At 35.0% G+C, this 16,714-nt stretch overlaps 1 protein-coding gene across 6 annotated transcripts in view; it reads right to left on the reverse strand.

The window, feature by feature from the left end:
- LOC127523249 (alpha-tectorin-like) overlaps nucleotides 1-16,714 on the reverse strand; it is a 124,152-nt gene that overhangs the window by 2,033 nt on the left and 105,405 nt on the right. For 3 of the 6 annotated variants that reach the window (XM_051913752.1, XM_051913748.1, XM_051913751.1), the window contains 2 exons: nucleotides 15,262-15,364; nucleotides 14,860-15,133 (listed from right to left, as the gene is read on the reverse strand). The exons of 1 other annotated variant lie outside the window; for it this stretch is intronic. In XM_051913752.1, the coding sequence (XP_051769712.1) occupies nucleotides 15,024-15,133; nucleotides 15,262-15,364 (213 nt within the window). In that variant the 3' untranslated portion in view covers nucleotides 14,860-15,023. Of the gene's footprint in view, nucleotides 1-14,859; nucleotides 15,134-15,261; nucleotides 15,365-15,618; nucleotides 15,782-16,714 lie in introns of those variants that run through there. 2 more of the 6 variants (XM_051913749.1, XM_051913747.1) reach the window with 2 other exon arrangements.

Here is a 16,714-nt window from a genome sequence, read left to right on the forward strand (position 1 = left end):
TCCCACCACCACCCCTGAAAATAAGTTCCCAGGACTTCACGGGTCACCACTCCATCCTCAAGTTTTGGATGAGAACCGTTGAGATACAGTGCAGTTTTACCACCACATCCCACATAACTTACACACCACTCAGACATCTGGGCACTTTCTCCATTCAAATACAGCCGATACCAGCCACTCCATTCAACAAGGGTGTCATCATATCCATAGTTCTGATTCTGGTTTTGCCGTATGTCTCTCCAATATTCATCAAGAGTGTGATAATCATAGCATGGATCAGAGATGGAAGTTGTAGGTTCTGAGAGAATAAAGACAAAAGACAGTTCACTTAGTCACAGAGGTGGCAAAAACAAGAGTACTGGTAAACATCTAACATCTGTGTCTGTATGAAAAAGAAGATATTGGGATGGTAAAATGAGAATGGATTAGATAAACTGACTAAACTACAACAAGAGTATCCTTTATATCCTTTATAATCCTTTATTATAAAAGAGCTGCCATCTACAACTCAACTGAATTATTTCTAGGAACTGTATTTATATTTATTTTCACAAATTAGAAATGACAATGTTATACTTTGATTTGGAACTTTGATGATAAATGTGAGATTTAAATATTTAAGTAAAATTTTTTCATGCCGACTTTAAATTATAAAACACTTCTGATTACTCTTTCATCCCTTGCAGCAATATTACCTGATACTGGTGTTTAGCATTTGGTGTTTTCTGCAAGAATAAACATATACTGTACAAACCTAAATTCCTCATGAACTCATGCATATATTGTAAGGGGGGTTTGCCTACAGTGTTTCAGGCTGCAGGGTTGCCGAATGACTAATGACACTTGTTTGTGTGTGTGTGTGTGTGTGTGTGTGTGTGTGTGTGTGTGAATAATTTATGTAAATAGGCAATAGTCTGTGAAGCATGTATTGATCCATGATCAGGTTCTTCTCGGGTTTGTTCAGTTCACACAGATCTGGTTCTAATTCAAATGCACATAATTACCTGCCAGTTTTGTTGATGGGGATGATGTTAATGGAGATGTTAGTGTAGATGTTGTCAGTGGAGATGTTGTTGATGCAGAAGTTGTTAATGGAGATGCTGTTGATGCAGATGTTGTTAATGGAGATGTTGTTGGTGCAGATGTTGTTATTGGAGATGTTGTTGATGCAGATGTTGTTAATGGAGATGTTGTTGATGCAGATGTTGTTAATGGAGATGCTGTTGATGCAGATGTTGTTAATGGAGATGTTGTTGGTGCAGATGTTGTTATTGGAGATGTTGTTGGTGCAGATGTTGTTGTAGATGTTGTTAATGTAGATGTTGTTGGTGCAGATGTTGTTATTGGAGATGTTGTTGGTGCAGATGTTGTTGATGCAGATGTTGTTAATGTAGATGTTGTTGGTGCAGATGTTGTTAATGGAGATGCTGTTGATGCAGATGTTGTTAATGCAGATGTTGTCGGTGCAGATGTTGTTGTCGGTGCAGATGTTGTTAATGGAGATGTCGGTGCAGATGTTGTTAATGGAGATGTCGGTGCAGATGTTGTTGTCGGTGCAGATGTTGTTGTCGGTGCAGATGTTGTTAATGGAGATGTTGTTGGTGCAGATGTTGTTGTAGATGTTGTTAATGGAGATGCTGTTGATGCAGATGTTGTTAATGCAGATGTTGTCGGTGCAGATGTTGTTGTCGGTGCAGATGTTGTTAATGGAGATGTCGGTGCAGATGTTGTTGTCGGTGCAGATGTTGTTGTTGGTGCAGATGTTGTTGTAGATGTTGTTAATGGAGATGTTGTTGATGCAGATGTTGTTAATGGAGATGTTGTTGGTGCAGATGTTGTTGATGCAATGGCTGTTAAAGAAAAAGCATTACATTATAAATCATTTTGTGTAAAGTTCAATTAACTCTGTCTACACAAGTTCATAATTTTTTAGCAAGTAAAAGGTTTTTTAGTCTAATTGTAAAAATGTCCCCCTTCAGCTTGTGGTTTATTTGTCTTTTTGCTGTGGAATCTTTACAGATTTGTATAATGTGAATGAATGAAGAACCTTTATATTGTTAGTAATATTTCAAAATGAACATTTACTGGACTGAAGCAGGTTTACTTGATTATCTATACATCATTATTGAGAAAAATCAAGTTAAAATAAAAAATAAAAATATTTTAAATATAATACAACATACTTTTGAAGAATATTTAATTGCACATCTCTCAGTCATCGTTATGTGTTGCTCCCCACAATAAAAACTACACAACTTTTATTATAAAACTAAGCATTTACATATCATCTTGCTAACATATTATTGGGATATGACAACTTAAGCCATAAAAGCCTGATGTATCAAATATGACACGCAAAAAAAAAAAACATGCAAACTTTATTTTGTCTAAAGATTCAACTAAACTATTTCATTTAAAAAAAAAAAAAAAAAATACATTTTACCAATTCCAAACCACATCAGTCTTAATAACTACTATTAATTTTCTATTTAATCATTTATAAGTGAAATATAATTGTTCATGAAGGCTGGAAGTGAAAAACACCTTATTATTAGGCAGGTTTTCTTTTACAGATAAAAAGTACCACTCTTGTACCACTGTTTGAATTTATCTTCCAGAATCTGGCAGTAAGTTTTGGGAGTTCATTTTTTTTTTTTTTTTTTTTTTTTTTTAGCCCATCTCCTACCCTGAAGTCTGTTTTTCAGAGATGGACTAAACATTAAAACGACCATGTTATAAGTGGGATAATCCATGGCTAGCAGTGCATTGAACAATTTTAATGCATTTTGCGTCGAGCAGTTCTTTGCCTCCATGTTGTGCAATAAAATCATTTAATGCACAGCTGGCCGTAGATTATCCCATTACTTGTTTAATTAAAATGCACCAGAACACAGGAAATGGCTTCTACTCCAGTAAAATTGTTCTGGGGGATGACCCACCCACTTTATTTTTTTTTTATTTTGCTTCCGATCCCCATAATTTATAGTGGTTATGTAATGAAATAGCTATCTCCAGAACGCTGTTTACTTAAGCTCCCTGTTTTATTTGTGTTTTAAGTTCAAATACTCCCTCCCCAGTCAAAAACAAAACAAACGTTGACATGAATCTGCAAAATTACCTTGTTTCTAGATTTCCAAAATTCTTTTTATTTAGTTTAATAGTTTATTACACTTTCATGTAGTGTTTGCTAATTAGTTAATTTAGCATGTTTTTCATGTATATGGCAAGTGTTTTTGAGCGAAATCAAGAAAAGATTGTATATATGAAAGGCTCTAAAATACACTGTGATTCTTTACATTATATATATATATATATATATATATATATATATATATATATATATATATATACACACAGTGCTATATATTAGTTAGCATTAGTGCTATATATTTTATATAAAAAATGTTTACATGTTGTCTGCAAGACAAGTTTATGTACCCTTGATTTTTAATGCTGTGTGTCATTACCTGGATGATATACGACTGTTTTTTGTTTGTTTGTTTGTTTGTTTGTTTTGCGATGATTGTTCATTGTTTTTTCTGAGCAGTTAAACTGCCCAATGTTCTTCAGAAAAATCCTCCATGGTCCTGCAGATTCTTGAACCTTTTCCAGCAGTGACTGTATGATTTTGAGATCCATCTTTTCACACTGAGAACAATCCAGGGACTCATACGCAAGTATTACAAAAGGTTCGAACATTCACTGATGCTCCAGAAGAAAACATGATGCATTAAGAGCCGGGGGTGTCGAATTTTTGAATTTGAAGATCAAGGCAAATTGTACTTCATCTGGAGGATTTTTTTTTTAAGAACGTTGGGCAGTTTAAGTGATCAGGACAAACAAGGGATTCATGGGAGGTGGGCCAAGATGGCGTCCGATACAGACGTAGTATTTTTTTTTTTTGTTAGAGTTTGTACTTGTTTTTCACACCCATTGAACAACTTTACAGACTTTTTAACTAATGTACAGTATATGATATTGAATAACGGAGAAACAAATGTGTAAATTAGCAGTCTTCAACTTTTAGAAATAAGTATTTACAAAGATTATACCAATGACCGAAAGCTGCGCAATTGAGAGATAGCTGGAAACTTTTCCCCATGAGTTGTATGCTCTAATGGCAGAAAGGAAACTAGGGAAATATACAGACAAAGGAAAATCTGGTTCAAGGAAAGATCGTTCTGTTGATCACACTGAAAATCAAAAGATGGAAGTCATGGAGACGCATCCCTACGCTCGCTGCAGTAGTCCAGATCCCACTCCGATCCTGGGATCGGAGCCATGCACGCCAGATCCAAAAAAAAAAAAAATAATAAGAGCCAACACTTTCTGAGGTACAGAATAACATCGTGAAAAATATTGGCAGAGAAAATAATCAAAATACTGAAAGTGATCAAACAAAACAGAGAATGCATAAACTGTTTAAAGGAAGCTACAGATTTTCTCTTCAAAGAGATGTATGATGTTAAGAAAGATGTTGTAACTCTTAAAGTGCCCCTATTATGCCCTTTTTAAGGTTCCTAATATTGTTTTGGGAGTCTCCAACAGGTTTACATGCATGCAAGATCAAAAAAACACTTTCGTTTTCTCATAATATACATTTAATTTCACCACAGTTCGTAAACGATTCGTTAGAAGCAGTTTAAAGAATCAGTCTCTCTAAACCCCTGCTTTCCATGAGCCTACACTGCTCTGGTTGGTCAGATGGCCCAATCCTTTGTGATTGGTCTACTGCGCGCAGCCATAACTGAATGACAGCTATCAATTCGCAAGACATTGTATACAATGTATGGACCGTATGGACAGAAAAGATGGCATCGATTTTACCGTATCAATTCGAGCCCGACGATGAAATGTCTGAAGTAGTCGATCAACCAGAAACTGATTCGCAATCACGACTGGAGCAGGATCGGTTCTCTATGGTACTGTAAGTGTCACCTTAGTTTGCTTTATTTATAAGACGTGATAGCAGCGTCACTGTTGTATACTTTATGTTGGTGCACCAGTGGGCACTGTATCAGAATGCCAAGCAAAGCTGAAAACCTCTAACATTAGATAAACATTTATGCCAGATGTGTACAGACTTTTTCGACATAACTATTAACAAAGTAAAAAAAAAAAAAAAAAAAATGGCTATATCATTGTTTGACATTTCAATGGGTGTTTGCTGTTTACAGAGAGAATACTTCAACTAGTTAGCACGGACTAGCACTTTGATATCAGACTGCGAGGGATTTCTTAACATTAAAAACCAGTTGGGTGGCCAGATAATAATGATATAGGGGGCGCCATTTGACCAGCCTCGGCATAGATAATTTATTGCAGCCTATTCGATTCTTATTTATTGTAGTCTCGGCCCATCCACAGCAGACAACGGGCTGCGGTGTACTTACCCAAGACGTCAAATTTCAACGCCGCAGGCTCCTGTTCAAGGTTCGACAGAAGTCTATCGGACTGCCCTGCACGTTGAAAAATGACGCCAAGGTGGTACCCAGTGCCTTAAAATGTGACGCCAAGGGGTCCTGACCAAGCGTCCATATGTGACGAGTTGGGAGTGAGAACGTGTTGATTTTGCCAACGAACTAAAATCGAAACCGTGATATGGCTTTGTGCCTTTATAAAACAGCAAAAGACAGCGATGAAGTATATATACAGTCTGTTTGTGCTGCGTGTTTTAAAGAGAAGTGCGCACATTCGCGCAAGCGATCAGCTGGTGATCAAAATAAAAGCGCAAGCGTTTATCTCTTGCAAGTGAAGAAATTAGTACAAAAGTATTGTAATTTCCCTATACTGTATTGTAAAGTAACTACTTATAAAATTTTAATTTATTTTACAGTGCATTTGTTATAATATATGGATATTACTGTCAAATGAATAATTATAAAGGCCTAAATCATATTATAATATTACTGTATGCCTAATAATTGTTTGGCATCCTAAAACACCAGTGTCAATGTAATGTAGACTGAGACTCTATAACACGACTATAAAGATGTTTGAGCCTTCTTTAATGTCCAGGTACAAGTCAATGCTGTTTCTTTGTTCAATTTGCACACTGTACATGGGCTTAAGCTCTCAGTTTTGAGCTCTCAAAGTGCACCAGATTGATGCATTTAACCTTAAAATGTACAAAATTTTCTTTTGGGGGGGGGGCATGCCCCTGGACCCCCATAGAGGAGGTACACCCAACAAAGTTTTGCAAATTTTCGTGGGAAACAATGTACATTTTATGAACTTTACTCCAGCATACTACTATAAAGTCCCTTTCATGACAGTAAAGCTGTTAACGGAAAATTAAATTGTCATTGGACAAAATAGATTTGGGCTAAGCCCCGAATGTTTACAATGTCTGGCTCCGCCCCTGATCACAAGTAGCTTTTCCACAAGCTGAGCTAAATATTAATATAAAGAAGCTGCACGCAGTGTCATACACACAAACACAAAGCACCATCATGGTAACACACTACACTAAAATAATGCAAGAAATATTCACAACATAGTACATAAAACCCTAATGTACACAACTGATAAGAAAAAAAAAAAAAAAAAAAAAAAAAACTATAATAGAACATAATTATTAAAATTAAAAACCCCCAAGTGTGAATTGCCTCGCAGAGAATTCTGGGAATGCCAGTTTACAGTTTTTAACTGTAAATTATAAGAAGATTTGTTCTTTTTATTTCCAAAAATGGTACATCTAACAGTATTTACTGAAATGTAAGGTTAGATCTAAAACAGTTTTCCCTGTATATAGTACAGGAACGTACTGTTAACCACTTAAGTTCTTACTGTCACATTTTAACAGTCTTTTACTGAAAAAAATAAATAATTTTTTACAGTATGTGAATATCAATTTGTGCTAAAATATAAGAATGTATTATATCAACAGAAAAACTCTTTCACCATATTAATTATTTCTACTACTTTTATTTCTACATTTTTTAATGGAAAACAAGGGATGATTTGAAGATTAGTTGAAGTGAAAGAATGAATGTACCTGTTGTTTGTCCATTGATTATTTCACCTGTTAAATACACGATTAAAGCATAATTATTTATTATTGTGAAAATATTTAGTCATTTACAGACAGATTATAAAACACTCACCATTCATCAGCAGCAGTAGAGACACACACAGTGAGATCAGAAACTTCATTGTGACGAATGCCACCTGCACACACATAACATACACACACATGAAATGTTTCATTTATTTTGTTATATTTTATTCTTTATTTGTTGCACACATTTGTAAAACAACTATAACATTCACAGATACTTAAACAAAAGGCACATTTTACAAAATATAAGATACAGCCAAACTTTACAAAATATTTTAGATCCATCAAAAGCTGGTGGCCCAATGGCATAAAACAGAAATATCTTTACCTGAGGTCAGATGCTGCTGCAGAGCAAACTCAGTGAGATTCTCTCTTCAGCAGCTCAATACAGTGATGCTGAACTGCAGCTCTCACTATCTTATCAGAGCCTTTAATAACTGTGGGAGGATCATTACTGAACCCAGAAGTAATTTCTCAACAATAGCTTAAGGCAGTTTTTCATTTTTTTATGTGACATTGAGATATTTTTCATCTGATAGTTTCCTTGTGTACACCTGTGTTCAGAAAAACATTCTTTCACTCTTGAATAAATAACAATCTAGATGGAATGATGACAGGTCAGTTTGATTTGTTTAGCACTTTTTCCAAAAGCAAAATTGGTACAAGGTAAGGTAGAAAAATAGTACCTTAAAACACTCAGTGAGTGACCCAAAGTGCACTGCAAAGATTCATGTCAATTTAATGATGGTAAAATATTTTTTTTTTTTTTTTTTTTTTTTTTACAATCGCTACGACACATTTCTCAATATTTAGGACACTTTTTCAAAACTCTTCACACAGTGATCACAACAGCAGTCTATATGTGAGCTAAACTGTGGATCATTTATCATTGCTTTGGCACAAAATGTATTAAATCATGACATCTTTTAATTTACATTAATTCTTTGCACTTAGACACAAACACCACCAAAACTTTATGTACTATAAAGGCCAATTTGCACATTTACATACTCTTTTCAAAACTGTTAAACTTAAGTTCAAAACCTAGCCCAACACCAAAATGAACAAGACAGAAATTTGCAACATTTCTTCTGTAAAACAGTACTGAAATATATTATGAATCTAAAAATTCTAAAAATCTAACACTATCAAAGCAATTACATGTAACTGTTAATCTTTCAATTTCATTAACATTTATATAGGGGGAAACAAATTAATAATTTCCTAAAGGGGTGGCCTAAATGTGTCATAGCAATTGTAAAGAACTGTAAATAATTAATGTTTACATTAAAAGCTTTAGAGTTCATCCCTAAAGCCCAAAGTATAGTTCACTTTTTACATGTATGCGAGGGTCAGTGTACAGTGCACGTGATGCAAATTTAGTCATCAGAAGAGTATGCGCATATTGTACACGCACCCCAAACGCTCATGTAATTGTCTTTGCAGTAATTTGTTTATCCACAAAGTGGCAACCGTGCTCTGGGGGTGTCAATTCACAAGGTAGTCAAAGAAAAACTGCATAAATAGAACAGAACGCATGCAAGCTACAGCGACAATTGAGGCCTACATAGACGAGAGATTGTGCAAAGAAATTAGAAAGTACCCTCTTTTGTACAACTCTAGCATGAAAGAATACAAAGATGTTTACATGGGCAAGAGATTGCTCAAAACTGCACATGCGTCGAACACCTGTGTATGAGTACGAGTCGAATGACGTATGCTTTGCAAGGCTGTGCATTCGACTACACACGTACACTAGCATACGCGTAAAAAAAAAAACTAAGTATACCCGAGTCATCTGGAACGAAGCAGGCAGTGGTCAAGTAAGACGGGGTTTGTGAGATGTGCAAACTAGCAAGATCATAACAGGAATGAATAAATACATATCAAATCTATTTTGAGTGCAACTAACACCTGAAACCTAAATCCTAATCCCTAAAGTAAACTGTAATGGTTTTTAAAACAGCCGGGAAACAGCATGCAGGCAAATGGGTGTCTAATATTTGGATATCGACAATAAAGAGAAAAAAAAAACAGCAACAAATACTAATCATAGAACCTAAATGTTGGTACTTTCCTAAAGCGAGAACATGTCATAATTGTCATATATGTATATATTTTATATTTTGTTTTAAATAACACAACACCGTTCATAAGACGTGCACGTCCCATGGGTTGATCATTTCATTTGAAGTAAAAAATCAGCTCTGACCTCTGCTCTTGAAAGGTTTAAGGAAGTGAACATTATTTTACCAGATTTACTGGAGAAGCAACATTTACAGTCTTTAGGAATGTTCCACATTCCTCACCTGCACACTGCACAAGCTGGAGAAAAATGGAGCGCAGCTGGAAGAAAACAAAACTAGAAGTTTTTCGCATTTCATGGAGAGAGAGCATGATTGCCTTAAGAACTGAAAGGCCTTAAAAACTGCTAGATCTGATTATTTGTTAACCCTCCTAGAAGAAAACAAACGCAACCCTGGGTATTTATTTGATACAGTGGCTAAATTAACGAGAAATAAAGCTTCAACCCCAGATGTTTCCAAACAGCACAGCAGTAATGACTTTATGAACTTCTTTACTTACAAAATTGATAATATTAGAGAGAAAATTATAACTATGCAACCAACTACTACAGTATCACATCAGACAGTGCATTGTAGTATCCCTGAGGAAAAACTCCATTCATTCGCTGCTATAGGTGAGGAAGAATTGTCTAAACTTAAATCATCTAAATCAACAACATGTATGTTAGACCCTATACCGACTAAGCTATTGAAAGATATGCTTCCAGAGGTCATAGATCCTCATCTTTATATCAATCATTCATCTTTTTCACTAGGATACATACCAAAAACATAAGCTGGCTATTATTAAACCTCTTGTTAAAAAAACGCATCTTGATCCTACAGAATTAGTCAATTACAAGCCGATCTCGAATCTACCTTTTCTGTCAAATATATTAGAAAAGGCAGTATCATCGCAACTGATGATACTCAGTCAGTACTGATGATTTTCAGTCAGGATTTAGATCGTACCATAGTACTGAGACTGCTCTCATTAGAGTTACTAATGATTTGCTCTTATCATCGGATCATGGCTGTATTTCTCTATTAGTGTTACTGGATCTTAGTGATGCATTTGACACTATCAACCACAACATTCTTTTGAATAGACTCAAAAATTATGTTGGCATGGTTCAAATCATGCTTATCTGACCGTTATCAGTTTGTAGTAGTAAACGAAGAGATGTCATATCAATCACAAGTGTGGAGTACCACAAGGCTCAGTACTAGGACCGTTGCTTTTCACTCTGTACATGCTACCCTTAGGAGATATCATTAGGAAGCATGGCGTTAGTTTTCACTGTTATGCTGATGATACTCAGCTCTATATTTCTTAGCAAAATTAACGGAATGCATAGCTGACATAAAAAATTGGATGACTAGCAATTTCCTACTACTTAATTCTGAAAAAAAACAAAACAAAAAAAAAAAACAGAGATTCTAATTATTGGACCAAAAACTTCTTCACGTAATAACCTAGAATACTGTCTAACACTTGATGGATGTTCTGTCAAGTCTTCGTCGTCAGTTAGGAACCTGGATGTGCTCTTTGATACAAATCTAAATTATGACATATGCTCCCAATGACAAATGCGGAACAGTTTTATTAGTTCGGTTCTGTCAACACTGAATTGGCTCCCTATAAAACATTGTAAAAAAATTTAAAATCTTGCTAATTACTTACAAAGCACTGAATGGTTTAGCTCCCCAGTACTTGATCGAGCTCTTAACACATTATAGTCCTTTACGTCTATTGTGATCTCAGAATTCTGGCCAGTTGTTAATATCTAGAATATCAAAATTGACTGCTGGTGGTAGATTCTTTTCCTTTTTAGCACCTAAACTTTGGAACAGTCTTCCTAGCATTGTTCGGGACACACTCTGTCAGTTTAAAACACAAGACTAAAAACACATCTCTTTAACCTGGCATACACATAACATATTATCTACTTCCAATAACACCTGATGTACTTGTTACATCATAAGAAGAATGGCGTCTACGCTAATATTAGTCTCTCTCTGTTTATCCCGAGGTTTACTGTAGCCTGCCAGATCCAGGCCGTATCCAGATGAGATGAAAGACCTGCTCACAGACACGACCACAATGCAGCTCTGAAGTGTCAACTAAACTATTCCCTGTGAAGGCCTCCTTCCCTTTCCTTTCCATATGTATAGATAAAACGTTATCAAAATAATTTCAGTTCACATGGATCCACAGAAACGACTAATAATTCTATATTATGCGGGCCAGACAAGTAATTTGGCAATGTCACTTTATAAAGAAAGACTAAGTGTCTGCGCACAAACGGGCATACCTATGGACTAAACATGTAAATGAACGGCAAGAATGCATTAAAAGTCTTCTGTTTTCAGTTAAAAAGGTGTCATTGAAGTTAATAATTAATTTGTTACAATGGAGGTGATTCAATCAAAAACTTTAGCTCGATAATAACTTTTTCCTAGAGAAAAAAAAAAAAAGAGTTCAATTCTGCTGTAAAGAACCTATTTGCCCCGCCCTGTGCGGGCCTCGAACCTGGGTTGCTGACATGGGAGGCAGGCGCCTCTTGATATCAGGGGAGCTGGCCTCCATTAGCAATCGAGAAAAACTGTAATATGTCTTTTACATTCTTCCCTTGTCAAAACATGAAGAGGTTAATGCATTATGTGAACATGAACTGAGAATCATCAACAAGCTGAATAAATTAACAATATTATATATAGAAACATGTATATTTAAAATAATATTTAATAAATGCTAATATATATATATATATATATATATATATTTACACATACATATATTTAATTTACACAGTGCATCTGGCACCAATATGAAGAATAAAATGAAAAAACAAAAAACAACAACGACACTTTCATCCTCTGATCTACAGTACAATATGAGCATCTCAAGAGAAGTACTGTGTATTTCCTTGTTTGTGCAGTCAAACAATTTTACAGCTTTTAGGAAACCACCAGAATGGATTCCAGACAAGATTCTTCTCAAGTCACCAAAGTGCAGTTGTCAGTGGATTTTCCCAGTAACTGTTGCAAATGCAGTTGATCAAGATTCCCCAGAACTACCTACAGTACATAACTGTCACCACTACATTAACAGTCTTTTTATTTTATTTTGCATTTTCACACAATGGCAAATATGATTGCAGTTTCTGCATATTATTACAAATGGGCAAAACAGTTATGTTAAAACCAGTCATACAGAATGCAGCAGATCATGATTATGTGATAAAAAAGTAAAAGGGCTGAAAATTGTGGTGAGATAATCTAATCATCGATAGAGACAAACAGACACTCCTCTATGAATGTACAGCATGAAACCTGATCGTATATATTGGCTCTCAGTGAAGCTCAAACCTCATGTATAAAGGTGTTATAGAGACACACTGAAGAGGATGAAGATTCAAACTCAGTCTATTAGCGTCTCATTGAATTGAAGTGCAGACAACTTTGACCTAAATGTTTTTCATAAGCTGGCTGATGTGTAGATAAATCCGATGAAAAATAAGCTAATGTATGTGACACATTCAGAAACCTGTCATACATACCAGTTATACCACAACATGACAAACCAGGCCAAAGAGTCTTTCAAACATACAGCATTTTAACCCTTAGGCTACGTTCAGACTGTCAGTCCAAATTCGACTTTTGTTAACATCCGATTGAAATCCGATCAGATTTAGCAAGTCAGAATGGCCAAAAACCACATGAAATGTGATTTTTACAAATCTGTTTCGAACTATATTCATATGTGGTTTGAAATCCTATTCAAATCGCATTCTTGGAAATCTGTTTCAATCTGACTGCTCTGATTGGATTTCGGGTGGTTTAATGTGACTTTCTCACACCACGTAAAACGTAAACGTCAGATGTTGTTATAGGAAACATGCTGAAAGTCGCTGCAGATTCAAGGCAGTGTTGTTGCAAAGTGCCAGACAAGCAGAAATTGGCAATATAACGGAGACATGTTTTGAGACCGGCGGAGACGACAGCACTGAATAAAGCTGCTCATATCAGCCTCCTACGTTTCTGCCGCTGCCTCAGAAGACGCACTAGTGCAGCATGGTGGCTACACATTGTCATGTTGTAAATAAGACTTGTTGTTGTTGTTTTTGGTGTATACCTAGCAACGCAACATCATTGCAATAGAAACCAATGCAGATATTCAGGAAAACGAAACAGTGGCATGGACACACAAATCGAATCTGAATGGTTGTGATACACAGTGTGGACGTCAATAATTTTAGATCAGATTCCAATCAGATATACATGCAGCAGATCATAATTATGTAATAAAAGTAAAAGATTAGAGAATTGTGATGAGATAATCTAACCGTCGATAGAGACAAACAGACACTCCTCTATGAATGTACAGCAAGAAACCTGATTGTATCTATTGGCTCTCAGTGAAGCTCAAAACTCATGTATAAAGGTGTTATAGAGACACACTGAAGAGGATGAAGATTCTCTAATTATTAACTAAACAAACTGCAACATTCTTCAAAGCATTTAGAATTAAAAGTAAAATAGAGACTCTATCAAGCATATTATCATAGCATCACGATGGAAAATAAGTAAAACAATTACAAAAATAGCAGTAAAAAGATGATCATTAATAATTTTTGTACTTTTACTGAAATAAAATGATAACAAAAGTTCAACCATAAAATTTATTTATTTATTTCCTCATTTTGGATCATTCAGACCTTTTTCATGCCTTATAATAAATGCCTGAATAAAATATTAGAACATAATTTTTAAGAAAAGTAAGTCATATTACTTAGTTTTAACTAATCATGTTTAACTTTAGTTAAAGTTAACTCTAGTTTAACTTGTTTAACTTTAGTTAAACATGAATCTGATGGTCTTTGTTGTTGTTGCACAACCCCTCAGGTAATACAGAATGAATGAGTGCCACAGACTGATCGACTCCATGCCACGCCGCATTGCTGCAGTAATTCACTCAAAAGGAGCCCCAACTAAGTATTGAGTGCTGTACATGCTCATACTTTTCATGTTCATACTTTTCAGTTGGCCAAGATTTCTAAAAATCCTTTCTTTGTATTGGTCTTAAGTAATATTCTAATTTTCTGAGATACTGAATTTGGAATTTCCCTTAGTTGTCAGTTATAATCATCAAAATTAAAAGAAATAAACATTTGAAATATAACCTTTTTTAACCTTTTATTCATCAATAAATCCTGAAAAAAGTATCACAGGTTCCAAAAAAATATTAAGCAACACAACTGTTTTCAACATTGATAATAACTGAGTATCAAATCAGAATATTAGAATGATTTCTGAAGGATCATGTGACACTGAAGACTGGAGGAATGATGCTGAAAATGTTGGGGACTCCCAAAACAAAAACAGGAACCTTTCTATAATAGGGGCACTTTAATAATTACAAATATTAGACCTTTCAAATCCATGTCCTGAGAAGCAGTCAAAGGTAAGGACACTCTTCAGAAAAATAAGTAATAACATTATAAAACTACACAGGGACTGGACAATATCACATGATACACTTTACTTTTCACCACTGGTCAGGATGGAATTAATTACAGTTTGGATGAGGATTTTTAAAAATCATTTTATTGAGGAAGGCAGCTGTTTTTCCTTGTAAGTAAGAGTTATTAGCTGAAAGCATTTGCCACAGTAAATATTTTGAGTATTTAAAATAAATATTTTAAATATTAAAAATAAAGAGAGAAGGAATCAAATGAATTCTTATTTTATCATAATAGACAGAAACATAAGAGTCATTATTATTAGGTACAAATTCAAGTCAAAGCAGAACAATTAAAAGTTGTGTGTACAGTGTACATATCAAATATGATGAACAAAAAATTTAGAAATGTATAATTCAAAGGCAATTCTGTTTAAATATACAACATAGCGTAGGCACTAAGAAGTGAAACCATCAAAATGATCAAGGAACCACATAGGCCTGGTGCCTTGGACACTTGCACTTTTTCTGGAATCTGTATGTCTGTGAAGGGGGACAAGACATGGTTCAGTGCATGGTGAAGAGGTATAAATGTGGCTTAAAACATACATAATTTTGACATAAGTGAAAAGAGAAAATTAAGTATTACGGTTATTATATTTAACGTTTACCTGAGCTCTGTTCAGACCAAACCAGAGGACCCATGGAAATGAAGGCACTGTCATGGAAGTCCAGAGACCTGCCCTCTCTCCGCTGGTGTCCAGAGTCACAGTGCTAAAGATTGAAAATGGATAACCAGAATGTGATGAGATTTTTACACAGTTTACAACAGTATCTTACCTCATCAGACTTCCTAACTCTACATGGCGCTATAATACCAAAAACAGATTTTGGCAATACAACTTTTAAAACACTGTGTCAGTGTCTTGTGAAGGAACCAGAACAATCTGACTGTGCACACTAAATTTCATTACATTTCACCCATTAGCTATGAAAAAAAAAAAAAGAACTATGAAATCAGAACTCACCATTGAGCAGCGATTGCTTGACAGAAGGCAAAGGTGAACAGCACAGTGCAGGTAAAGCTTAGTGGAGTTTGCAGTGAAGATGAACATCCTGAAGGAGAAACGGCTGGATGTCGAGACGCCGTTCTGCAGCAGCTCCACTGTGTCGTCATTTGGATTGGGACACCTGAGAATATCAATAATGAGAAATTCTTTAATTTCAAAGACATTCGATAAAAAAAGTGATCTCCTGTAAATCATCACGCATTTGCATTCCATGTGCAAAAAAAAAAAAAAAAAAAAAAGGAATCTTGTGCTTAGTTCTGACATACTGAAAGACAAGGCATGTAAGGCAATCCTAAATATGGATGTTAATGATTAACTGTCAATTGTACATTTATTCAATAGAACTTATCGATCGCCGATTAAGCAGGTTCATGCGCATGCGTGCAGCTCAACCCTTCACCTTCATCATGACTAGAAGTTTGCATGTGCAAAATATATTGTAATATATAAAATATTGTAAAATTATATATATATATATATATATATATATATATATATATATATATATATATTGTGTAGGCCTATCTATATCTGATTTATCTCATATAGGATGCATTTGGTTAAGAATTAACGCTGTAGTAAAGCGTGCCGTTGATCAGCTTCAGCGCATACAGCTCAAACAGCAATGCACAACTAATAATAACTATGATTGGGACTGTCTATTACATCACATTATAAAGAGAACAATATTGTAATAAAACTTAAATTATTTGTGTTTAGTTGCCATTTAGTTGTTTCATCGTGTTGCTCCAGGAAGAGCGCGTCTACAACATGGCTCACACATTCTGAATAGCACGTAACTTACTACAAGTTCACTTGTACATTCGCATCATTTTGTGCAGATATAATTTGTAATATTATGTTTATTTTGTATATGACTGATTAATCTCATATAGGAAGTGTTTCTTAGAGTTAAATAACGCACTAGCAAAGTGCTCCAGTTTACCGGTGTTAATTCAGCACTTCAGCACATGCAACTCAAACAGCAATGCATGACTAACAATAACTATGATTTGGACTGTCATATTACATAACATTAATGAGAACACCATAA

The sequence above is a fragment of the Ctenopharyngodon idella genome, chromosome 12 (genome assembly GCF_019924925.1).
Source record: "Ctenopharyngodon idella isolate HZGC_01 chromosome 12, HZGC01, whole genome shotgun sequence".
NCBI lineage: Eukaryota > Metazoa > Chordata > Actinopteri > Cypriniformes > Xenocyprididae > Ctenopharyngodon > Ctenopharyngodon idella.